This window comes from Gadus chalcogrammus, chromosome 23 (assembly GCF_026213295.1).
Source record: "Gadus chalcogrammus isolate NIFS_2021 chromosome 23, NIFS_Gcha_1.0, whole genome shotgun sequence".
Classification (NCBI taxonomy): Eukaryota; Metazoa; Chordata; class Actinopteri; order Gadiformes; family Gadidae; genus Gadus; species Gadus chalcogrammus.
Window position 1 is genome coordinate 3682662 of NC_079434.1, and position 26709 is coordinate 3709370.

General features: G+C 43.4%; 1 protein-coding gene across 1 annotated transcript in view; it reads left to right on the top strand.

Annotated features, from left to right (window-relative positions):
- The window catches only part of ntng1a (netrin g1a), a 102510-nt gene that overhangs the window by 59708 nt on the left and 16093 nt on the right, over positions 1-26709 (top strand). The window contains exons 4-5 of the mRNA XM_056584754.1: positions 11814-11986; positions 23100-23126. Coding sequence (XP_056440729.1) covers positions 11814-11986; positions 23100-23126 — 200 coding nt within the window. The remainder of the gene's footprint in view (positions 1-11813; positions 11987-23099; positions 23127-26709) is intronic.

The window sequence follows — 26709 nt, forward strand, 5'->3', positions numbered from 1 at the left end:
GTGTGTGCGTGTGTGTGTGTGTGTGTGTGTGTGTGTGTGTGTGTGTGTGTGTGTGTGTGTGTGTGTGTGTGTGTGTGTGTGTGTGTGTGTGTGTGTGCATTTGCATGCACTGATGAATTGGAGCAGTTGCGGTTTGAGCAGAGGATTTTGAAATCTAGAGTGAATAAATGGCTATCGATATGGCCTCAGGTTGGGATTACAGAACGGGCCGACCCACGAATGGATACCCAGCACTCCTTTTACACAAGCACCGCTAACAGGAACCAGCACACACACATACACACTCACAGACACAGACACAGACACACAGGCATGTACACACTGACACATCCACCCGCAAACAGACAAACACACATACGCATGTACACACAGACACCCCCGTACACACACACACACACACACATACACACTCACAGACACAGAAAAAGACACACAGGCATGTACACACTGACACATCCACCCACACACAGGGAAACAGACACACGCATACGCTCACACAAACAGGCATGTACACTACACACACACACATACACCCACACACAGACAAACATACACCTGCATGTGCACACAGACACACGGGCATGTACACACAGACACATATACACACAAACAGACAAACACACACACACACACACACACACACACACACACACACACACACACACACACACACACACACACACACACATGTACAAACAGACACACAGAAACATACACCCACGAACAGACAAACACACACACACACACACACACACGTACACACAGACGCACAGGCATGAACACTGCACACAGACACTTACACCCACCCACAGACAAACACACCCACGTACACACAGACACCCCTCCCCCACACACAGGTACAGGGCCCTGTTTGAGTGTGTGTGGTGTGCAGAGTGACAGGTCATGCTTGATCCATCCTCAGTGACAAGTCTCCAGGCATAAATCCAATGATGGTGTCCGTGTCTGCTAATAACAGCCGAGCCCGGCGAGGAGCAAATCAATTCAAAGAAAATCAAAAAGTGCGTTCTCAGCTCTGGAGCGCTCAAACAAGACAATGAGCGAGATTCAATCAACCCAGGTGTGTTAACGTTTCCTCCTTTGCAGTGGAATGAATTTGTCTTGGTCCTGGGGATGGAAGAGTGCCCGGGGGACAGACTGCTCTTCTTCATGCTTAATGATGACTCTCATTTTACTATACACACAAAGCCAAGACATATGCAATCATAGACAAGTGCATTAAAAAGAAGCAGCTACAGTGACATCCACCATGGGTTTCTAAAGAATGTTTTGAGGCCAAATGTTTCGATTTTTACGTTCTTTGCAGTTTTGTTTGATTTGGCATTCATCAATTTTAAATCATCCAGTTAATGCGAAATTAAATAAGAAGACTCATCTTTACATGTTGAAGCTAAAGAAAAGAAATGCAGTGTGTCGCCTGTACTGTATAATTTGTTTTCTTGTTCAATCTTTTATATACACAGAGTATGAAGTCAAGTTTCTATTCCTTGACTTCTGTATTTCTTCCATGTAACTTTTATTTTCATTTCTCCTTGAGACTTCCCCAAGTACATTCCGACTTCAAGGGTAACTTTTGGTTGCGGGTGTGCAGGTAAACAAACCATGTGCCATCTGTCTGGTAAGGAGAAGCAAGCTGGATAGCGATGGCTTTGAGGGAGAACACTGAGTCTTAGTGGAAGCGTCTTTGGAATGGTGGGGGCGTGGGGGGGAGGGGGAAACAAAGAGCAAGAGGGAATCTATCCCACTTTCATCCAGGCCATTTGTATGTAAGAGCAGTAGGGAGCATGGGAAAGAGAAGAGGTGGTTTAAAAAGATAGAAGCTGTGCTCCGGATAGAAGGACACCTATCTAAAGCTTATCGCATCACCTGGAAGGATCGCGCTTCTACTTTGAAACTCCAGCACTCCAACCTGCACTGTGGCATCCTCTTAATACCCCCTCAGTGGGGAAGATAACAATATCACATCAATAGTAAACTCTAGACTCAACAACTTGATAACTTCAACAGTTTAAGCTTTCCAACAAACGTATTATTTTAGCCTCATTCATTTTGTTAATTATAAAATATTATAATTAGTTTGTAAATAATACGTTACATAAAGTCACTAATTAGATCATTAGAGACACTTGAAACTGCCGTAGTTGTTCAAATGCTTTTTTTGTCATTCCAAGATTTCAGAAACAACGTCTAGTGATGAAGCAATAAAGCTAGCGTAACCAAGATAGTTCAGAAAAATGTTTGGACATATTTGTTTAATTTCTTCTTTACGCTCCAACGGCAATCAATAAATCAAATTCTCAGAGAAACAAAAGGTATGTGGCTGTTGCATGCCAATAATAGGTCAATCATTTCATTCAGCCAGAAAAGGATAGTGATTCACATGGGGTGTGAGCAGTTTAAAACAATTGAAATTAGCTGGTAAAAATGATGCTCATGTGATAACTCTTAATCTTAAATAACATCTAAGGAAGACTAAATACGTCCATAAAATACCAACATTATATGTTCCATTCTAGTTTGATTATCAGCAGAGCTAAAAAAAACATGAACTTCTTATACCCCCATCCCAAACAAACACACAAACACACAAACACACAATCTGTGCCAGATATGTCAGCATAGATTAAACAATAGTAAAGCTACACCTTGACTGTTGGAATGGAACACGCCATATGGTGTTACCACCAACAAGACTATGCAAACTAGCCACAGTGACAGCCACTCACACACACACACACACACACACACACACACACACACACACACACACACACACACACACACACACACACACACACACACACACACATACACACACAAATACTTGGAAAGTTTCCGGTGTTGTGATAAAACTCCAAGCCAGACTTTCCGAACAGATATTTTATTAAAAAAATTTAAATAAGTGCTTGATAATGGAATTGTTCAGTCGACTGACACAAAGAACAGTTAGCATTCAATGGGGCTGAAAATGATGCACGATGAATAACAATCATAGGACGATTTTTTGAATAAATACAAAGTCAAGAACCCTGCATGAAATTCATTAGACCATAATGACGGTGTGATGATGATTATGATAGTCACATTGATCAAGGTGAGGACGATGGTCTTGGCAGAGTATCTGCCATGTGACCAGGTGTTTACTCATAGCTCACTGCCAGTGTTTGGGCATGTGTTTGGGCTGGGGCCACACAGATGCAGACCAAAGCGGGCCATTCTGGCCATTCTAACTCATCTTAAGTCAACCCTCCCCATCCTCCTGTTCACTGGGTTCAATCTGAAAACTGTGGGTCTCAACACCACACTGGGAACCACAACAATGCATCCTTGCATTCATATCACCCCACAAACCCACACACACACTATCATTTCTCTCCTTTTTTGCTGGCCAGTATTCTGCTATCCCTTTGGGTTCACTCTGGGGTCCTACTGGTGGTTTTAACGATGCACCTGGGATGTTTTTTTAGCAGGCTATTGGATTTTTTATTGTACAATACTTGTTTTTATGTAGCGAAGAAAGTTGGAGGCTGAAAAGTTGTTGGCCTTAACTGGACGTGTCCGAGTGAGTGGTCGTGGGGGTTGTGAAGAAATACACAGATGTTAATAATGAAGCAGGAAGAGTCAAGCCGATTCAGCAACCGTACTGTATATAGGACCTAAAAGTTGCAAACAAACAAGAGACTCTCACACACACACACACACACACACACATACAAAGTAAGCACAGACAAACTTTTAGTCTGTCTGCAGAGCAACTGCCAACCCCATTGGATCATGCCTCCTGGATCCTGGTTTGGGGGCGGGGGTCATCTAATACGCTTTAAATGACTCCTCCCCATCAATACATTTGATGAAATGACTAGAACACACCACATACATTAACACACACTCACAGACACACACATGTGCACATTCACACTGATGCCTGCTCACACACACAGTTTCGTGAATTTAGTGTTGCTGGGGTGAGGGCCAGTCGTGTAGCAGAGAGCAGTATCACTGAGGCCCAGCCTGTCGATTGTATTGAGCCGGCTTGGCATGTCAGAGAGAGTAAAGACCTCTTGATTGACTCGTGCTTGGATAGCATGTCCAACTCCATCCATTAGTAATGGGAATGATTCAATAGACTGAAGCCCTGCCCGGATTGGCCCAGACAGCTGCCCCAGAGACCGACGCGGCTCAACCAGCGGGGACAGACATGTGAGAGGGACTGCTATCAGAAAACATTATTAATACCGTCATTGTCAAGATGATGTTACATGCAGTTCATCATACTTGGAATTAATGAGAATTTTCCATGAAATGTTGAATGTTGAAATGTTGACTTCATTATTTATGTAAACTTATTAATTTAATTATCGAACAAAGCTGATCCTTTTATTTATTCTCTTCTAAGCTTAACGATATTATATTGCGTCATGAAACATACACAAATAAACGCTTCAAAACGGGCCCATCATTATGCTCGTGAGCGCCTCCGTTTAGCGTGGTACGTGACTGGATGTGAGACGGTCTGAATAAATAATGCATGCACAATGTAAGAGTCACTGTCGCCTGCCATGGAACCTATGGCCACTGTGTGTAAAAGGATTCCACTCCCTCAGTTCCCCTCGGAGAGAAGACGTGTGTGTGTGAGTGTGTGTGTGTGTGTGTGTCGCAGGGGAGCGGACTGAAGAGAGTTGGGGGTGGAGGGCGGTCGGGAGCTCCGTAGGGATCGTCCCATAAAGACGACCCGGCACCACGGCTGAACCACAAGAAGAAGAAGAAGAGCTTGTCCTCGGGAAGCAATTAGCAGCTCACGCTTTACCAACCATGAGCTGCTAATTGCTTCCGGTGTGTGTGTATGTGGTTGTGTATTTCTGTGTGTGTGTGTGTTGAGATGATTCTATGCATGCAGGCACATATAGCTTCATTTGTTTGAGGGACTGTGTGTGTGTGTGTGTGTGTGTGTGTGCACTTGTGTGAGTGTATCTTTGCGTGCTTGACCACATGGGCTCATTTGATAATCAATCACAGTTTTACGGTACAGTGAAGATCATGGGAGGTGCATTATGGTCCTTAGGTCCAAAGTGACCATGGGGCGGTCCCAAAGGTCACTCTAGTCAGGGCCACTGTGTTTCTGTGCTGTTTATCAGGCCTCATTGCGTATCCACATCATAACGAAGTAAGTATGCAATTCCACCCTGGAGGACGGTTTTAATAGCCTCCATTTTCTGGCCAAAAAGTGTTCATTGTCACATGGACACAAGGCAAAGCCTCTTTGTTTTTAGGGTTAGGGTCTCATTGTGGAGTGTGTGCGGATGATGGCTGGTTAAAGCAGCCTCCCCTGGCCCGATTCAGACTGGTTGGACTCTGGGGCTGGGTGGGGCCAGCGATCACTCAAGGAGATTGCATGGATCACCTGCTTCATGTACCATTGTCCTACAAACTCTACAATGTGCCAGTTTCCAAATCATCCCCATGCATCCCTGTCTGAAGGAGCCCAGTAAAGGAGTGTGGAAGCACCTCGACTGTGTGTAACAACCAACACTGCTAAAAACATCCAGTACATAGCAATTGTTAGACCGTGCCCCCTCTGGCCATCCTTCATATATAACGTCATCCTCAAAAGCTTAAATAACAGGCTGGGAAAGAAGAAACATTTGTGTTTTACCCAACTGGCGTGATTACCCGAAACACCTGTGCACTGGATTTCAATGTAATGGCTTCCCTCAGTTAACCCACTTAAAGAGCGTGTTGAGTTCGGTCCGCTCAATTTGTCTGGATCAACAGCGGCGCATGGCTGCTTGCGGTAGAGTGTGTTCGGCTGCCATTGTGGGTAATTACTATTAATTAGCGGCTGTTGCTTTTGGCTGCGGAGCCACAGTAGTGAGCTTCCAGAAAGCCCTGAATAGATATGGTGGGTGGAGACTGCAGAGAGATGAATGAAATGATCTGCCGCTGATTCACCGACTTGTGTGTTGTCTTTCTATTATTTTGGTTGCTATTAGGATTGTGGAAGGGAGACAGAAAAATATTTACAAAATTGACCAGAGAGGTTGGTAGAACAACAAACAGGCCCTCGAAGGGGCGATCCAGAGTTCAGCCCCAGTGCGCCACTTAAACAAGTGCTTGTGTTGCTGGAATCAAAGCAGAACGTCAAAGTCCCTTCAGTGAAAGGTACTGACACTCTCGAAGTGCTTTTTGGGACTTTTTTTCTCTTGCACACAGACATACTTTTTTAGTCAGTAAAAGTCCAGCGCACATTCTCATGGGAAGTTATATGAATACGTAGAATCTTTGGCACACAATGGGTCCAATCATTTCACCTTGAACAAAATACTTTGTTGTCCCCACGGCAAAACAAGGAGGTTTTCAGCATCAGTTGAATGTTGTATTTTGAAAGACTAATGTGAACGGATAAAGGATATTTTGTTAAAGCGATAATTCATTCAGAACTGTGAATAATAACCTTCAGGAAATTGAGAAACAAAAAACAAACGTACAACACATATTGGCCAATTAGTCATTTTGTACAATATAAGGCAGTGGTTTTCAAACTGTGGGGCGCGCCCCCCCTGGGGTGCGCCAGAGTTCTTCAGGGGGGGCGCGACGTGAGAAAAAAATAAACCCGAAGAAAACCCTGAAAGACGATGATTCAAATCATCAGTCGTACTTCAACTGTAGAAGTAACATAATAACTAAATCAATTTTCAACCGTTTATCTTCGTGCAAACCATTTAACAAATCTACACACTTGTATCTTCAATAATATCGAAACAGAACTTCGATATCATTTAAAATGTCTTCAGAATCACAGTTTTAGTTTCATACTGCTTCGTTTTCAGCTGTTTTCATTGAAGACGTCAGCCCATTCTGATACACCTACTTCTAGACATCGTAACCAGTGCTTAATTTGAGGGGGAGCAAGGGGGAGCGCGCTCCGGAAGCTCTGACGCGCGCTCCGCCAGCTGGATCGTTCGTTAGTGAGTGAGTGAGTGAGTGAGTGAGTGAGTGAGTGAGTGAGTGAGTGAGTGAGTGAGTGTAATACTGTGTGCATGTGTGTGTTTTGTTCAGATGTGCAGCAAGAGAGGTTGGACTTGGAGTGACGCGAGTCGGTTGAGTGATGTGTGATAAATCTGCGAGGAGTTAGCGAAAGTGGCTGCGGAGAAGAGGGGCAAGAAGGCCAAAATTAACTTTATTATTATTATGGTTTTTGTGGTATTCTGGTATTTTTCTGGTTAATAATATGTATCTATTTGTTAACGTGGCCAAGTTGTCATGCCAGATTGTTGTTCTAACTAGGCCTACTATAATCTATGAGGTAGCCTATCTATTTGTTTTCATCTTTTGATGCGACGGAGATCCATTTTCAAGGACTTGGTGTATTTTGTTGTGTTGAGAATACAATGACTCAATGACGCACCTGCGAGTGCATGACATTATTCCTCAACTGTTAGTAAACAACGGTAAACTTTATAACGTGTGGCTGTGTGTCTCTCCAACCTAACATATGTTTACTATTTTTTCTGGGTACATCCCCATTCACGAGGCTTTAGTAGGCTAATTTCTTGCGATGTTGACTAAATAAGCCTACAGCATTGAACATGGGATTTTGTGTGGGTTGTTCGAAAGCGCCCACCAGAGCATCCGCCCCCCCCCCCCCCGCCACTTTTTTTCTACTCGTCCTCAGCGCTCCGGGAGCTCCCACTTGACAAATTAAGCACTAATCGTAACTCATTCCTTTTTCAACCGTTTACAATCGTTCAAACCATTAAACAAATCTACACACTTGTATCTTCAATACTATCTAAACGGAATTTTGATAGCATTTATACTTTTTTCAGAATCACAGTTTTAGTTTCAAACCGGCGTCGTTTTCAGTTGGTTATAATAATTGAGGTCACCATAGCAACGCCGGTAAACAAACCCCGCCGAATAGTCGAATCTCTGGACTGAAAAGGCAGATCTGATTCGACTCAGAAAATTCAGAGTCGGGGACCCTGAATGAATCTGTAAACTGGCAGTTTACACAGATTAAGATGTTCAAATGTATTTAAAAAAGGTTAAGCTAAAACATGCTTAGATAAAGTCGTTACATTTTGTTGTTTAAAAACGCAAAAAGATGTAATGTTTCAGAAATATGTTTAAAAAATATGGTAAAAAAATTGTTTCAAATGTTTCAAAAATATGTTCCAAATGTTTTAAAATTATGATCGGAGATGTTTGAAATGTGTAAAATAATTAAAATAGCTTTCAAAACACAGGTATTTAGAAAAAAAAATTGAGGGGGGGCTCACTCTCTCACACTTTGAAAACCCCTGGTATAAGGTATATTTATGTTTTCTAAATATACTAGTGGCACAAAACAGGCAAATACAGCAACAAACACATATTTTCACATAAAAATGAATTTGAGTCTATGTGTGTGTGTGTGTGTGTGTGTGTGTGTGTGTGTGTGTGTGTGTGTGTGTGTGTGTGTGTGTGTGTGTGTGTGTGTGTGTGTGTGTGTGTGTGTGTGTTTGTGTGTGTGTTGTGTCCCACAAACATTCATACACATCATAACAGAAGTGTCAGCCTTGTGTCTTCATGTAAAACAGTGTGATAGTCGTTTATTGCCAATCATTTTCTAACTCATCAGTAATTGGACATCATTCAACATAATCCCTTGAAAAAGTCCATTGGCTCATTGGACCTCTTTTTTCGTTGGCAAATCTGCTTCATTTTACTGTTGAAACATGGCTGAGTGATGAGAATGCTTTTTGGGCTAAATGTTTTACTCTCGGTAACTGATATTTTTGGTTATGAAATCTGTATTTCGGAACTGTAGATTATTCCTTTCCCTTCAACTTTTACCAACATTGATTTTGAAATGTAAAAAAATAAATCTAAAAATGATTTGACTTCAGATGGCGTAAAGACCAGGGTAACTCACAGTGGTGTTGAACGCAGACAGCAATAGGAGCTCAGGACCTTTACCTACTGAGGTGTTGTACAGACGGGAGGGTTTGAGTTGGACCCTGTAGCAATAATAGGAGAAATACGGAGAATCGGTTGCCAGTTTTGCTCCTGCTGTATCAAAGAAGTCGTAATCTCGTTATTATGAATATCCACACTACTCCAGGCTTACGCTGGAGGGAATATCCGTTTAGAGATCCATGCAGTGTGTCATACTTTATCCAAGAATATTTTAATAAAAATTTTGCCCAGGGAACATCAGCAATGTCAACTCTCTTCTCAGGCCGCCAACCCATGCTGTGCATCCATGTGTGTGTCTGTATGTGTGTGTGTACACATGTCTGTGTGTGTGTATGTGTGCAATCAAATGCCAACAAGGGTTCCTGTAGGGGGATGAGGAAGGCCCTATGACTCACTTCAAGAAGATCTGCATCACCCCAGCTGACTCATTTGTCACCATGGAAACCCTGGTCAGACCTATCATGTGGATCGCCACACACACACACACACACATGCACACACACACGCACACACCCTTAGAGAATTTCATCTTTAATTCAACCGGCAGTACGTGGTAATAAAATGACACACGCCACCATACTTTGATGACCGACGTGATCTGTAGCTAAGCCGATAATTCACGGATAGCTCTCGACGTCTTTATGTTGCACTCCACTGCCATGAAGGCTTTTAAAGCCCGCATTCATGAGGGTGCCTAGAAACCCATGATGGTAAGAAAGACAATAAAACCAACGACTATATCATAATACGACTCAAGATGATAGGATTATACTGAGGATAACATTTTAAAGTAGTACAATTGGAATTACTATTGGAATATTTCATCACATGATGAGTGCTATCATGCTATATTTTTTTCTAATTTCTTTTCCTAATTGGCCATTTAAGGACAATGGCGAATGAAAGTCAACATCAGGTCACCTTGGGAGAGAGTTGTTTTTGGGTCTGGCTGCTGGATGACAGAGACCAACTGTCACCAGAGTTAACTGCTGAGACAATGGCCGACACGAGCGCCACCGCGGCTTTCTGTGTCGGGTCGATCCCCACACTTCCACTCTCTCTCTGTCTCCCTCCTCTATCGCCCCCACCCCTAACCCTAGGGGGATGGTCTCGGGCCTGGACCATCCCACACCTCGAAATCGGTGGGAGAGATGCTTTTCACCTGGCTCCTGATAAAAATAGCTGAATGAAAAGGGCACTTTCAGGAGAACGAGAGAGCAGGAGAGAGAGTGTATGTGTGCTTGTTTCATTCGTGTTTATTGAGCCACTTTTCACCGTCAGATGTCTCCATCCATCTATTCTGACCTATACAGCTCTGTGCTATTGCAACTGTTATGAAAAGTTGGACCACTACTCAAACATTTCAAACGTCTCCATCAAACTTTTGAGAACCTGGAAAACTTGGTTGATTGCCTTTGGAATAGTTTAATATCTGGTCAGATATCAAGTACTAGTCATTGCACAGAATGTGAGCGAAAATAAATGGAGGATAATGATAGAAAATGAGGTCGCCCAACTAAAGTAATACAATTAGTACATGACATTCCCATTGTCATGGAGAAGACACAAAACCATACCAATAACTTTTATTTTCCCGATTTGAACTTTTAGCCCCATCACCAAAACAGAGGAAGGGTCAGATGAAGATTCAAAGGAACAAATAAACCAAAAACAAAAAAGACATGGAGAATGAGAATTGTGCTCAGGAGGAAAGAATTGATTGCATTCTATAGTCAAATCATCAAAGTCACATCTATGGTCTCACTCATCTTCGTGCCCACTCTTATCCCTTACCTTCAGAAAAGGATGGACACGCATAGCACTTTCAATTCGATATGTTTTCTTACACCCAGATCAACTAATTATCCAGTAGGTAAGATTTGAGAGTTGCAGAGAATGAATCTAGGAACAAACAGAAGAAGGCAAGGTTTTGAAACTGAGCAACCCAAAAAGGTCTTCTCCCTCTCTGTAAACTTTCTCCCCATTCAGCTCAACAGGGAGACAGTCAAAGTCAACTCAAAACATGCGCTCACAGAGCATTTAAGTCACTCATATGTTGAAAATTGCTCTTTAATGTCACCTAGAGCACCTTTCGAGAACGTTCTGAGTGCTCATCCTCAATTGGTACTGCCGTTTAAATTTGTTCATCATCATCATCGTCGTCATCATCATCTTCAACACCACCATCTGGTATTTTGTCACTGCTCATTTCTCCCCACTAAAACGTTCTTCTCAACGTGTATGTTTATTTGATTTATTCTGTATCCAGATTTTTCTCCCAGTGATGCATTGTAAGGGTCCCTGTCTCCCAGTCCAGGGAGCAGAGGACGGCAGACATTTTGATTGATTGAGAAGATAATAGCCTGTCTGGACCTGAGCAGGCTCAGTTTTGAACAGCAACTTGTTTAAACTTTTTTCGAGTCTTGCAATGCCTTAGAATTCAAGGTTGCACACTAAACTTATATTAAATTGTCTGTTCTGTCCCTCTCTGTCTCTGTCTCTCTCGCTCTCTGCTGCTTTGTCTCGCTCTGTCTCTCTCGTTCTCTCTCTCGTTCTCTTTCTCTCATGTTCTATGACTCTGTCCCTCTCTCACTCTCTTTGTCCCTCTCTGTCTCCTTCTTTATCTGTCTATCTATATCTCTGTCTCTTTCAGTAGCCGCAGGTAACACGCAGGCAACAGTTTGCTCTCCTTAAGTTGTTCACTGCTCATTCACACAAAAAAGCGCTGGTCGCATCTCCATGAGGTACCTCGACCTCACTGGAATCTCCGAAAAAGTAATCTGCACTTTTTGTTCAAATTCTTCCCTTCTTTCTCTCTTCTCTCTAATCGACCACAGTTGCAAGTGCAACCTCCACGCCAATGTGTGTGTGATGGACAAGGACAAGCTGAGCTGCGCGTGTGAGCACAACACCACGGGCCCTGACTGCGGCCGCTGCAAGAGGAACTACCAGGGCCGTGCCTGGAGCGCCGGTTCCTACCTCCCCATTCCCAAGGGCACAGCTAATATATGTGAGTAGGCATGCACACACACACACACACACACATGCACACACACACACACACACGCACACACACACACACACACACACACACACACACACACACACACACACACACACACACACACGCACGCATGCACGCACGCACGCACACACACACACACACACACACGCACGCACGCGCACGCACGCACACACACACACACACACACACACACACACACACACACACACACACACACACAGACACAGACACACACACACACACACACACACACACACACACACACACACACACACACGCACACACACGCGCACACACACGCACACACACACACACACACACACAGACACACACACACACACAGACACACACACACACACGCACACACATGCACACTCACACACACATAATGACACAGAAAGAACTGAAGAAGAATTCATAAGACATTGAGACATTTTTCATCTTTTCTTTGCAACTCTTAAGCGGCAGAGAACCAAAATCGACCAAAAGTTAATGCCAATCGAGTTAATACGCATTGGTGTATACTTATATGTGTTCTGGTTGTTAGACCTCCTAGTTCTGTACGTCGTCTATCAGAGTGTGGATGATGGACTTGGTGCTATGAGTTTTGGGGGAGGAGGGGAGAATGCTGACATTTCCAAGCCCTTTATTTTATCCGGGCTAACTTTCTTATTGCATTCCCCGCCGTTTCTGATTCCTCCTCGGTGCCGAGGGGACCCTGGCGTGGGCTCCCGGAGGCGCCGTGTTATGAGACACAGGGAGAGTTTGCCCAGAGGCCACTGCTGGACCCCTGAATGACAGCACGTTATTAAAAAGCTGACATACACAAACACACACACACACACGTGCACGCGGTTGGACAGACAGTGATACGCACAAAGACAGACAGAGAGAAGCATAAACACACAGTTGCACACAAATAAAAACAAACAAACACAGTGACAGACAGAGAGAAGCATAAACACACAGTTGCGCACAAATAAAAACACACAAACACACTGCAGACAGTAATATATCTCTATATATGTATACATATATACATATGGACAGACAATCACCCACAAGCACCCAGACGCACAAGGCAGACACAATGCATACTTACACACACAACATACTGACTCCCACATACATGCACACAGGGGGACATCCATGCATCCAGAACAAATGTACACCCAAACATTGACTTCAATCACATAAGGTAATGTGCGTCTACGGATATTCATAGCCGTCAGGCACAAGAACACAATCCTCCAATGACCCAAGCCACTTGCCACAATGACACACTCTGATGAACCTATCACGAGGCAAGAAAAAAGGACATTATTATGCTTAGTCTTGGAAAGAAAATCAATAATTTCATAAGTTTTGACTTATCTGCAGGAATTGAAGGATTTTTCCAGACTAACCGTAAAGAATGCACCAGGCTGTTGGAAAAAAATATACCTTGTGGTGTCTTCAATCCTCACGCTGGTTCCCCTATCCCTCTCTGGTCTGAGTGTGTGTGTGTGTGTGTGTACGGGCCTGCATGTGCTTGCATGCATGTATGTTTGAGTGTTTGCTGCACTGAAACCCTATGAGCATATGGCAGCTCAGTGACAGACAAATTTGTGAGAGAGGAAAATGTAATCAGGATTTAATTTTGTTCTTTACTGCGGCCATCAAGTGATCTGATCGGATAAGGAGCGCCATGAATCACCGGATGGGACTAGGGAGTTATGTCATCTCTAGCTCGCCACCACGCTAAGCTGTTTGGCAGCAGACAGGACGACAGGAAGCAGAAGAAGAAGTAGAGAAGAGAGGAATGTGTGAAGACCAACAGATGGGATGAGGAAGGGGAAGTAGTCATGTGTCACTCTTTGTGGTCTGTCCTTCTGACTCGCTCTCCAGCGGAGCCATATCGCTTTTCTTCCTACTTTGTTCCAACCACCCCCTCACCTCTCCATAACGGGGGTGTCACCGGAGAATGAAGGAGAGGGATCAGTTTGAGTATTGCTCTTGGCAGCTCATTTTCTCTGCCGCCAGAGACAGGCGAGGACAGGAGGATCTGCCCAGTTAAAGAACCCAGCAGAAACCAGCAATCCCCCCAAAACAGCCAATAAGCAAGTGTCAATAACAAAAGCGGGATGCCATCAGTTAGCAGGTGTGGTGGACTTGAACAGGGAACTTCTTAAGGGTAATGCTGCAGAAAGCCACAGCCTTGTCACTCAGCCAGTATGAATCCTGACACTGACGGATGGCTGTTGGCATGGCAACGATAAAGGACCTTCTCCTGGTTATGCTCTCCTAACTACTTCCAGATCTATCTGCTATAATGCATATCTCATTATTCTTTATTATTATTAATAATATATGTAATTATAAAAATATTCTTCTTCTTTATTATTATTGACATAATATTTCAGATGACTTTGCATTGTGTCTCCGGAGGTAGATTAGTGTTTACCTGAAAGAATGGGCCTATTAGAACAGGATACACTTGGCATGGACACACACGCACAGACACAGGCACATGTGGTCTTTAATGCTGCTCCTTCAGACCGTGGAGTACGTAAACACAGCATCAAGTCTGGTCGATGTTCCCTAATGGAGGTGCTACCACATACAACTATTCATGGTTGGTTAGACCAGAACCGGATGTGATGGAAAGGATGATAATGAATTGATAAAGCTCATTTACTAATCAAAATGTTTTTATATGTATTTGGGACGTGGTGGGAGACTGAGGCAGGTGAAGAAGTTATCTTTTTATTGAGTCTTAATAACAGCACAGAGCTGCCAGATGTTGCTCTCTTCGTACCTCAATTACTATCCACAATTTATTTGATGCAGATCATGAAAGGAATGATGAACACACACTGTGCATGAGCCATGGGTTGTGCTCTCTGCACAAAGACTTTCTCATTTTATTAATGCTGTGCAGATGTTGTGCACATAAAGCACATATTCACAGCATTTGCACAGCAATAAACACCCATGCACTACACAGATGTGCTCTTTGGTAAAAAAATATCATAATAATACATTTATGGGAACACGATTGATGGATCTAGGTTTTCAGACATGGTTCCAGAATCCATAATATGTAATGAATTCAAAATGTACTATTACAGCTTTTGAATGAACCTAAAAATATTAGATAGTCATAGCATTTCAATTGTTTTCAATGTACTGTAAATCGTTTTAATGTACAGGAAAGTCTATCTAATCATCTTCTTATATATATATATACATATATATATATATATATATATATATATATACATATATGGAAGATGTTTAAATAGAACGTTTTAATTTACATAAAAATCTATTCATAGACTTCCCTGTACATTAAAACATTCCAATATGTTAAATAATAACAAAACAAAAGACATAGAAGTCAACCAAGGATAAGTTATTTTAAGGGTTTTATTGTCAACAACTATAAAGGGCCTATCCACTCCTAACCCCGAGCCCAGTGTTTAGTAGTCGATACAGCGTGCTTAACGAGCCTCCTTAGGGGAACTGGACTAAAATGATATTATAATCCAAGGGTCTCTAGAAAGCATCTCATAGTCAATTAGTGCTACCTGGCTGCAGCCATCTTGTTTAGGCAAGCTCAATGGCTCATTATTACTTCTGAAGCTGCGTACACACATCTGCTTCTGCACAGCGCCGTAGATACCTTCACCTCCACTTCACACCCCGCGCGCACCTTCCTCTCCCCTTTCTTTGTTGACATCAAACACAACCTTGCGTACGCATTCATTATTCCCCCCCCCCCCCCCCCCCCCGTTAATGCCATTTGCATTACCTCCATGTCGACTCCATGAGTCTCCTCTTCATCATCCTCTTCAGCTCCTCTTCTTCTGCCCCCTCTTTCTGCCCTCTCTTTCTGTCTCTCCCTCTCCCTCTCCCTCTCCCTCTCCCTCTCCCTCTCCCTCTCCCTCTCCCTCTCCCTCTCCCTCTCCCTCTCTCTCTCTCTCTCTCTCTCTCTCTCCCTCTCCCTCTCCCTCTCCCTCTCCCTCTCCCTCTCCCTCTCTCTCTCTCCCTCTCCCCCTCCCTCCACCGCCCATCCCCCCATCACCAGCGCCACCCCCACTGTCACCACCACCACCTTCCTCCTTCGCCTCTTCCCTGGCTCATCCGTCTGCTCCTCTCACCGCTACTCCTGGTGTCTATTTCATGCCCCCACCCCCGCCAGACACACGCGCAAACACGCACACACGTTTGCGCACACACACACATGCGTCCCTAGAGGCCCAGCTTGTTTACGCTGCCTTTTCTTCGCTTTCTCCAGCTCCGGCGGTAATCTTTCTTTCAAATATTTGTTTCTTCCGTCGCCCCATTTTCCTTTTTTTTGGTGTGTGTCTCTATATGTGTACACAGAAGTGCGCGCGCACACAGACACATACCTATATCTCATTGCATCCTGAAGAACACTCTTCCCAACCGCACTTTTGAGGCTTTCCTGATCCATCACAGAAGCCAGCAGCCACCTTCAGTACAGTTGAGTTTGACCAGCTGCCATCACCTCTACCTCCTGCCGTGGTAGTTAGTGGGGGCGATGTGTACTTAAAAGCATCCTCAAGGGGAAACTCTAAAGACCGCTCAAGTCTAAAAATTTACATTTCCTGCAAAAAGTGATGTTGTTTATGGGTTCTGTTGACAGGAAAATAAACAACACACATAAAATAAAACATAAAATAACAAAAAAAAACGTGCCTATTGTCGATCTCCTTCTTTAGCTGCATGGTGCTTCCACCTCCGATTTATGGAAAAGACAACGTTTAAAATATATTGAATTGACCATAAGGTTTATTATGGTAACACTTTGTACTGTTACTTTAGATAGGGTTGCATAAACATTTACCAAAATGAGCCATTTGATCAACAACTATCAGGATATCACCTCATTCTTTGCTCTATTATTCTATGCTCTGACAATATGATGATGATGGTTATGAGGATGATAGTGGTAAGAATGATGATGATAATGATGGTGATCTGACCTGACCTATATTGTCCTAAAATAATTGCTTCAGGGAAAGTTGCTAGCAACATTGGCTACAATAGAGGTAAGGTAGATATGAATACAGATCACTGCGAACACCTGCATTTCCACCGTCACACACCAATGCCCTACCTGGGAAAGAGGTTTACAGCGGGTTAGCGATGAGATATAGCTATCCCAGTGGCAGACAGCAAAGTGGCTGTTTCACCACTGTCTGTGTTGGCGATGTCCACGGCTATGTGGCACCTAGGCTGACAATCTGATTTTCGACTAATATAGAAAGTCTCATTGCAAACAAGCTCAACTCTGGGTGAGCGCTGTGTTTCACTTTCTTTCGCTTCATGTTTGTGTTGAACAATTATGTTGAAGGAGGCAGGATCTGTTACAAATAACTGACAAACACAGAACTAGTCAACTGAAAGCTAGATCTACTCGCGCCAAGGGAGCTTTTCGGTAGAATATTTTCATAACGAAACAGGAAAAAGTACATAACTCCACTCTTTTCAGTGGTTGGTTTCTGGCCCAGGCTCTGTGCCGTCTCCCCGCAGAAGATCTGCCATAACATAGGAGGACTGCTGGGGCCAAGATTAGTTGGAACCAAACAAGCAAATATTAGTCAGAGGAACATTCTTCCCAAACCAGAGTTTGTTCTGGAAAGGCCATGAAGAGAACGTGCCGTTCATTCCATGACTCGAGTGTGTTCTGTTTGTGTGTGTGTGTGTGTGTGTGTGTGTTTGTGTGTATAAAACATGTGTGGGTGGGTGCTTGTCAGTGTGTGTGTGTGCTCCCGTGTGTTATTCACATTCCCTGAGTGATCATTCGATCATGGCCCCAAAATAAAGAATGTGTGTCCAGAAGAGATCATGTTTGCCTCCCGTTGGGAGCTGACCATACGACCGCACAGAGACACACAGGCAGCTCATAAAACAGAGATCAATAAAGCATGACCATCGTCAATACAGACACCCATCTCCCACCACCACCACCACCTCCCCACCGGGGCTACTGGGTTCTGGGACAAAAATTAGATCTCAGCCGTGTCCTGTAACCGTGGCCCCGGTCCAGGCGGACGGGATTGGAAATGACGCTGATTGAAAATTAATCCAATTCCTGTGACCTGACCTCCCCTGGATCCTGAGCATCTGCCCCAATCCTCCAAAACACACACATACACACACACACACACACTGCTGATAAGTGAAAATAATTGCGTTTTCGCCAACTGGACAACCTGACTCAGAGACTAGCAGTCACCGCCCGAAGACATCTTGTTCAGTAACAATGAAATCAACACAAATCAACACAAAACAATCTATTTCATGCCTTACATATGCATGTGATGTATTGATATGGTCAGGAATCATATAGAGATGAGTGGACTTTAAACAGAAATCGATGTTGTACTAGTATAAAAACCAATAATGATGCACAACTATTTTTCGAATATAACAGTAACAGTAACAGGCAAAGAATAATAATTGAATGCAGAGTCACAGGCTCAATCTGCCTCAATGATCGTTAAGCTAATATTGCTATTTCTCTGTTTATGAAATTATACTGTTCTTTCTCTTTAAATTGGGCTGTAATGACGCACGAAAGTCAGCTGCAAAAACAAGGGTCTGTGTTATTTTTACTAGCAAAACAAGAGTTCCTCATTCCTCATGTGCATGTGTCTCACAACAAGGTCTGCATGGTTTTGCTAGTTCCCTCTTTTCTCTGTTCAACGTCAGAGCTCTCTCTCGTAATCTCCCAATCTGTGTTTGGTTAATTATTCCATTGTAAGCTACCTTGAAGCCCTGCCAGTGTATGGATATTCATGTACAAGTGTTGTATGTATCTAGAACCAGGGAATCTAACCGTGAATAACCCTTAAATATGATTGAATCATTTACGTCTAACACATTATAATAACCAGCAGTCTTTAGTAATTTATAAGCTTTTGGGTGACAAATAACTAATCATTAACAAAACATTAAAATGCAATTGTAGTTGACAATTAGGTGTGATGTGAAAGGGCTCCTATAATAGCGCCAGGTGTGATGGATAGACCAGCCTACCAGCCTGTCTAGTCGAGTGTACCAACTGGTAGGTTGGTTGACACTCACATGTCCATACTGTATTTCTAAAAAGAATAGTTTCTGGTAATTATTCAGTAGTTATCTGAATGAGGCCCCTTTTGGTTTAGCGTCTCTAATTCTATAACTAGGGCTACTCGTTAGCGATACTGTGGCGTTAGAGGACTCAACAGAGTAGTTGAACTGTAAAATCTTAAATCAACATATATACCATAAGGCTAAGGAAAACGGTGTCAAGCATGAGAAATGGCACAACATCTCCCCAGTATGACAAATCATTCCACAATGGACTACTACACAATGAACTAAAAAAAAACGTTACTGCCAACATAATAACTAATATTCCAATTGCCCGGTGCTCCCAAAATGGCGTTGGATATTGCCATGTGACATCAGAATATATCTTTGTACCCTTATTGGTTTCTACAATTCTGCATGTGTCCTTATTTATGACATTTGCCTCAATACAGAGGGCAGCTGGGTGAATGGACTGACGTTTAGTTGTGGATTGAAGCTAGCATGCCTAGAAATCCAAAACTTGCACACACAGAAAACTAAGTCATCAAGGACACTGAGTAAGGAGAATACAACTTTAAATAAATAAATGAAATGGAAGTTTTTTTTAACATATGCATGTCGACCGTACCTCCCTAGGACAATGTTTGGTGGTGGGGGGATATGAATTGAGAACGAAGAGGGAAAAACAAGTCCAGTTGGGACTTCCTATGTTTCATTTTCCATTTTCTCACAGACTTGTTTTTATTTGTGGTGATGCCCAGCTTGCTTCCCTCTCCTCCTGTTGCGAAGGACTTCTTTGTTTTTGTGAGTGAATTTGGTTTTGTTCTTAGTTTTTATGCTTTTTCCCCTTCGTGGCAGACAGCCAGGAGTAACAACGAAAGAAACCAGGAGAGAGAGAGAGAGAGAGAGAGAGAGAGAGAGAGAGAGAGAGAGAGAGAGAGAGAGAGAGAGAGAGAGAGAGAGAGAGAGAGAGAGAGAGAGAGAGAGAGAGCTGTAGTTCAAATGATTAGCAGTGCTCAATCTGTCATTAGCTGGGCTAACAGCTGACGTCTTTTTATTAAAAAACCTCCTTTGATATGCTCATCCAAGAAGATTCACCCTATGTTGATGTTGTCTCTTGGTTGTGTTGTTTTTTTTCCCTTTTTTCCGGTTTGGCTTTGAGGAGTGATTTCCAAACGGTTGACTCACCAAATGTCTCACTCACAAAGACCACAGATCCCAGAATGCTTGAAGTGGACTTTGGCTTGCATCTTAACTACCTTTGTAATTACAGCAGATCTAATTAGTAGTCCTACATGCAGTTCTCTATGGAGTGAATTTAGTGCCAATATTCAAACACTGCATTTGCATTTTTTCCCTTAAAGGACCACACCATTGGCAAGCTTAATGTTTGGTTTATTAAAAACAGGGAACAGGAAATGGCTTGACACATCCAGAGAGTTGATACTCCTTAGGTGCGGGGTGAGGGTGCGGTCTCATGCAGGAAGTCTTCAAGCCCCTTTGGCCTTGGTGCTCAAAGAGAGGGAGAGGGAGAGAAAGACAGAGGGAAAAATGGATGGACACATCTGTTTAGGCTTGGACATTAAATTGTCTTGGGAGATGAGGTGCGGTCTTTGTTCCCCAACTTAAGTTACGGAACTTAATTTATTGTGATCTTCAACAGCTTTTACTGCTGACGATCAGCAACGTTTAACAAGGGGCATCAGTTACTGATGGGATAGGAAGTTGCATAAAGTTGTTGGTTACTTATGGTTACTTATATACACTAACAAGATTACCCACACATAATACAGTAATAGAATACATGTTTACTATGATTACTAATGTAATCCAATAGTACTACTACCCTAATAATTAAAGTAGCAGCACTTTTAGTATTCAGTGTGGTTCCCATTAAGCATAGATTGATTTATATATCTTATTATTTCAAAACGTTTATCAATTTTAATATAACCTTGTGTTTTCAATCTTACTTAGGTCATCCAACCTCTCTCTCCCCCCAGACTAAAGCAGGAGGGCCGCAAAAAGAAGAAAAATTTGGCGGGAAACGCATCCCAGTGGTGAAAAAAAACATTGCACCGTGGACTTCTGGGAGTGAGGTCAAGTGAGGTCTAAATCACAAAACTGAGGTTCATCCTTTCAAAGTATTGTACAGTCGGATTAAAACTAGCAAATGTAACAGGATTTAATTGAAAGCTAGAGAGAGTCGACTTTTCTCTTAATAGTTATTTATTTTTGTTTAAATTAATATTGATATAATAATAAAAATAAATAAATAAATAAAAATCAATCTTTTTTTTTCCGCTTACATCGGTATGTCATTGCCGGCCCCCAGGAATGTTTCTGCGGGCCGCCATTGGCCCGCGGGGCGCACTTTGAGAACCAATGCGCTAAAGGAAACCTAGCTTCTTATAGGTGGATACATTTGTGAATTATATTTCACCTTAGTTGATGAACAATAGTGGCAAAAAGATTTATGTTCCAACAGCAGTTTGTATCCACAAGCTAAGATCGACAAATGCCCGAAAGCAAATGCACGAAAAAACAAAAAAGGTTTCACAGTTTTAAGACACCGCAATGTGCATTTGTGATGTACTGTATATTCAATATGATTTTCTGGTAAAAAATGACAACTTATAAATGCATCATTTGTTAAAAATTGGCACTAAGTTATATAGTTGATATAGTTCTCTCTCTTTTTGTAATTAATTGATTCATGGGGCTGCAAGGGGAGACCTTATGACTGCAAAATGTCTGTTGGCTGTTTACAATGTTTGGTTTGAAAAGGCACATTATAAATGAGCTAATTCAGTATTTCTAAAGCATTTAAATAACAGCCATGTGTTAAATCTGGGTATCGGCTTCGGAAAGTTAACATTGGGCTACGTCTTTGTGCAGCCAGGGCTTTTGATCAAAGTGCCAGCATGGTGCATTCACATGGGGAATGGAGGAGCATGAGGAGACACCCTTGCCGTGTTGAGAATAGTTCAATCTCTTGGGCGCCGGGGCAGCAGTGCCCCCCGCCGAGGGAGGATATCTAGTCACCTACGGGATGAGCCGGGGCCGCATTACCTGCACAGTGGCCGTCTGGCACCTGGGATTGGCTGGCTGCTGGGAGAGAGAGTGAGAGATAGAGAAGGATAAAGGGAGGGAGAGGGATAGAGGGAGAGAAAGGGAGAGAGAGGGATAGGGGGAAAGAGAGAGAGAGACAGAGAGGGAGAAAAGGGAGAGAGAGAGAAGATGTCCATCTGAAGCCTTGAAGGCATGGGCTTCAAGGCTGAAGGTGTGTTTGTCTCTGATGCCGTTTGATCATTTCCATGTGTGATGTGTCTGGAGGCATCGTGGGACCTGTGGTCCATTGCCCACTGGGCTTCGGAACACCTCACACCCCTTCTTCCTGTTGCGCACACAAACCACACACTCAGAAACCAATGCACATGCATGCACACACACAAACACAGACACGCACAACCAAATAAACACAGTCCCACACATATGTATGTACATAAACACATAAGTGCACGCATGCACACACTAACAAACAAATGTGCATCTTTTCGTTGGACCAGTGAATGCGTACGCAAGGTTGTGTTTGATGTCAACAATGGACCAGTGAAACAGGTTTCGCAACACAATAACATTGTGACCTCGATTTACACATGGCAATTGTGTAAATCAATGCAATGTTTCCTACATTGAATTGTGAAAGAGAATCTACAGACTGGCGGGTTTACGAGTAGCTCGTACTGTGGGTCTAACAAGTCAACCGAGCTTCATCGTGACAACGCCGTGCTCGGTTGTTTTTGTTGTTGTGTTCAAAGCTCAAGAAGAGGCCCATCAACGCGCATGCTATTATTGTTCTGTGTGGTATTTTTGTGAATATGCCAGCGTTTTGCATAAATAAATGTAAAAATAGTCCCTCTATTTATGATTACATTATTTGAATGAGAATCTATATTGAATTGTGCAATAACTTCTGTCTGCGGGTGGGCGGGTGTTTCTCTCTCTCCAGGTATCCCTAACAACGTGGGTCCAGTGAGTAAGTAGACCATCTCAATGGATCTCAGCCTATCAACCGCTCAACGCTTCGCTTTGCATGCCTGCATGCCTCCCCCCCCCCCTTCGCCTCCCTCCTCTCCCTCTTTTTGGTAAACTTGGCAGCCAAATGTAAAAACATATGTACTGCACTTGTCTCACATAGAGCTGCCAGTTGAACGCCGGGCTACAAAAATTAAAGGTGTCCGTGATTTTTAGATTGTATTCATTCATCCCAAGAAATGTTCCATAGCCAACAGCTATATAGTCACGATAGTGGGGTTGCATTAATTCACCACAGCCAGACTCAACCTGATAACATTCGCCTGGCAATGCATACCCGATGCTATTGTTTTTATTTATTTTTATCTTCCTCTCTTTCCCTTCGCTTTATGAATAAATGGCATCTCTAGACTATATTAAAGTGCCAGAACCTCTCTCGCAGCATCCTGTCACAAGAGGTCATTTTAATATAAGCGGCGTGGTATTATCTTCGTCAGCCAGTAGTGCCTTAGGAGGAGGAGGAGGAGGAGGAGGAGGAGGAGGAGGAGGAGGAGGAGGAGGGAGGAGGAGGAGGAGGAAGGAGGTGGCTCCATGTCTCAGGTTACGACTGCCTGGAAGGCTGCATAACACAGAAGCTGTGGGAGGGAAGGGTATTGACCAGCTCACAATGTGTGTTCACAGTCCGGCTCCGTTCGGCTCATTGTTCAGCTCTCTCGCTTTTATCGCTATTAAGTGTGGTGAGCAGGTACACACAAACACACACACACACAGGCACACAGGCTCACGCACAGACATGCACAAACACAAACACACACACACACACACACACACACACACACACACACAGGCGCACACACACACATGCACAAACACACACACACATACACACAGGCGCACGCACGCATACACACACGGACACCGGACACAAACACACACACACACAGTCATACATAGGCGCGTGCACATACGTACGCACACACACACACACACACACACACACACACTAGAGGAACATACCAGAGACTGGTTATTGTTATGACGGTTGTCTCTGATTGGCAAAAATTTGTGTCAGGTGATGTTAGGGAGCCAATCCTAAAATACATGCATCAAATGACAGGGTCATTGAGCATGTGAACATCCTGACCCCTGATCACCTCAGAAAATGACCAGAAAACAGCCACCCACCTCCTCCCCCATTCCTGCCCCGGACCCCCACCCTCCATCCTACGCTACCAATGCATGGCCTAGATGGAACTGTGAGTGTGTGCTCTACATAAGGTCCTCTGCACATAAGACACATGATAATAATAATAATAATAATACATTTAATTTAGAGGCGCCTTTCAAAACACCCAAGGTCACCTAAACAACCAAGGTCACCATGATGCCCTATATCAGTCTCTCTCTCTCTCTCTCTCTCTCTCTCTCTCTCTCTCTCTCTCTCTCTCTCATGCTCTACAATCCATCCAAAGTTCAGGCAAGACGATACCCAACTGTAGCCATCACAACCTTTATTGAGATAGTAGTGCGAGTGTGGGTGTGAATGTGTGTGTGCCTGAGTGATAAAGTGTGGGTTTGGTTGGTATGTGTGAGTGCTTGGTGGTTTGTGTGATACTGAAAGGACACACTTACAAAGCAATAGTCCTGTCTCCACATGAGCCCGCAGGGCGCTTCTGACGAGTAGCTGTCGTCTCTTAATAAAGACGACAGAATCCAGTTGAAAACACTTTTGTAAGCACACCGACGATGAGAAGCTATTTTAAACCACAGGATTACAAACAGCGATGTTTTTTATTAGCCAATGTAAGAACAGCGAGTGGGTGTTCAATTCGGAGATGAGATACACAGACGAGACTGTACTTCCTAGGGAATCGTTTTAGAGAATGATTGAGAATTTGCTAATGCTAAATATTAACCTGAAATAGGGGAGGGGGTTCCTAGATCTGCATGACTGCTTCTCATGCCGGGTTGTATGACATTGACTCAAATTCATCCCTACTCATTAGCTACTACTACTTGAATATGCTCACAAAATAATGAATGCACAAAACCCAGACGCAATATGCACAAGAAGAAGAAGCTGGCTTCTATTCTGGCCGTGTGTTTTGATTCCTCCCAAACCATGACTGTTTTCTTCATGTTCCGATGATGGTTCTGATTTGAACGAAAAACACGGGACAGATGTTGAGCCAGCAGGGGGGCCTGTGTCCCCCCCTTCTCTTTCTTATGTGTTAATTATATTCTGAATGGCTGAAGGGTCAACATTTAGACACCAAGGAAGCCCACAGTGAAGACAGACATATGATTGGGCTCACATTGTGAGGGACAATAAGGACCACGTTTGAAACTATTGTCCAATGATCTGTCTGATGTCTAATGTCTAACCAGAGAAAAAACGCCCCAAAGCCCCTTTGTGACTTAACACACCTCTCAAACACAGAGTTGACCTAGTAAATAACCATTGTTTACCCTTAAGGCCGGCTACCCTTATACCACTTTAATGTAATTACTCAAAAACCATGTGATTCAGCAAAGTCGATAGCACCAGGTCACACATAAACATGCACACACAGGGACCTAGAAAAGTGGGTACGAAATGAAGTGGGGAAATGAAAGGGTTGTGATTAGAGCAATTATCCTACCCCCCATTCTGCAGCAGCTCCCAGAAACCCTGCGGTCTCCTTCACTCCATGCCAGTCGCTACACTCCGTTTCCAAACCCCCCACAGGGAAACACCATCTTATGGGTAATCATGAGGTTCCGCCGGGCTGCAGTCGTCTATCACTCTCTGTCCCAGTGTTACATCCATTACTAATTCATTGTTATTCCTCCCCAAGAAATACACTGTAATTAGATATTGATCACATAGTCAATGTGCTGAATTAAACAAATTACTACCCCCCCCCCACACCCCACCCACACCATCTTAGTTTTCCATGTGGTTTGCTCTCTGGCTTGCATAAAGGATAAGTGTCATACAGTTCTGAGAAGCGAGAGAGAGGAAGAGAGTCAATGAGTGGAGAATATCATCTGTCTGTAGATTTGCTTTCATTTTATCGTTTGTTGCGGGTCGGGTAACCGTGTGCCACGGAGGTCTAGGAGCAGGCAGGTTTTCCTTTCAACCAAATAGGGATGTCGAGCGGTTTCCATGATGTCCAATCTATGGATTGGACCACGGGAGACCAGCAGATGGATCCGGCACACTGTAGCTCAGGACGAATACATAGTGCACACTGTAGCTCAGGGCGAATACATACTGCACACTGTAGCTCAGGGTGAATACATACTGCACACTGTAGCTCAGGGCGAATACATACTGCACACTGTAGCTCAGGGTGAATACCTACTGCACACTGTAGCTCAGGACGAATAAATACTGCACACTGTAGCTCAGGGCGAATACATACTGCACACTGTAGCTCAGGGCGAATACATACTGCACACTGTAGCTCAGGGCGAATACATACTGCACACTGTAGCTCAGGGTGAATACCTACTGCACACTGTAGCTCAGGACGAATAAATACTGCACACTGTAGCTCAGGGCGAATACATACTGCACACTGTAGCTCAGGGTGAATACA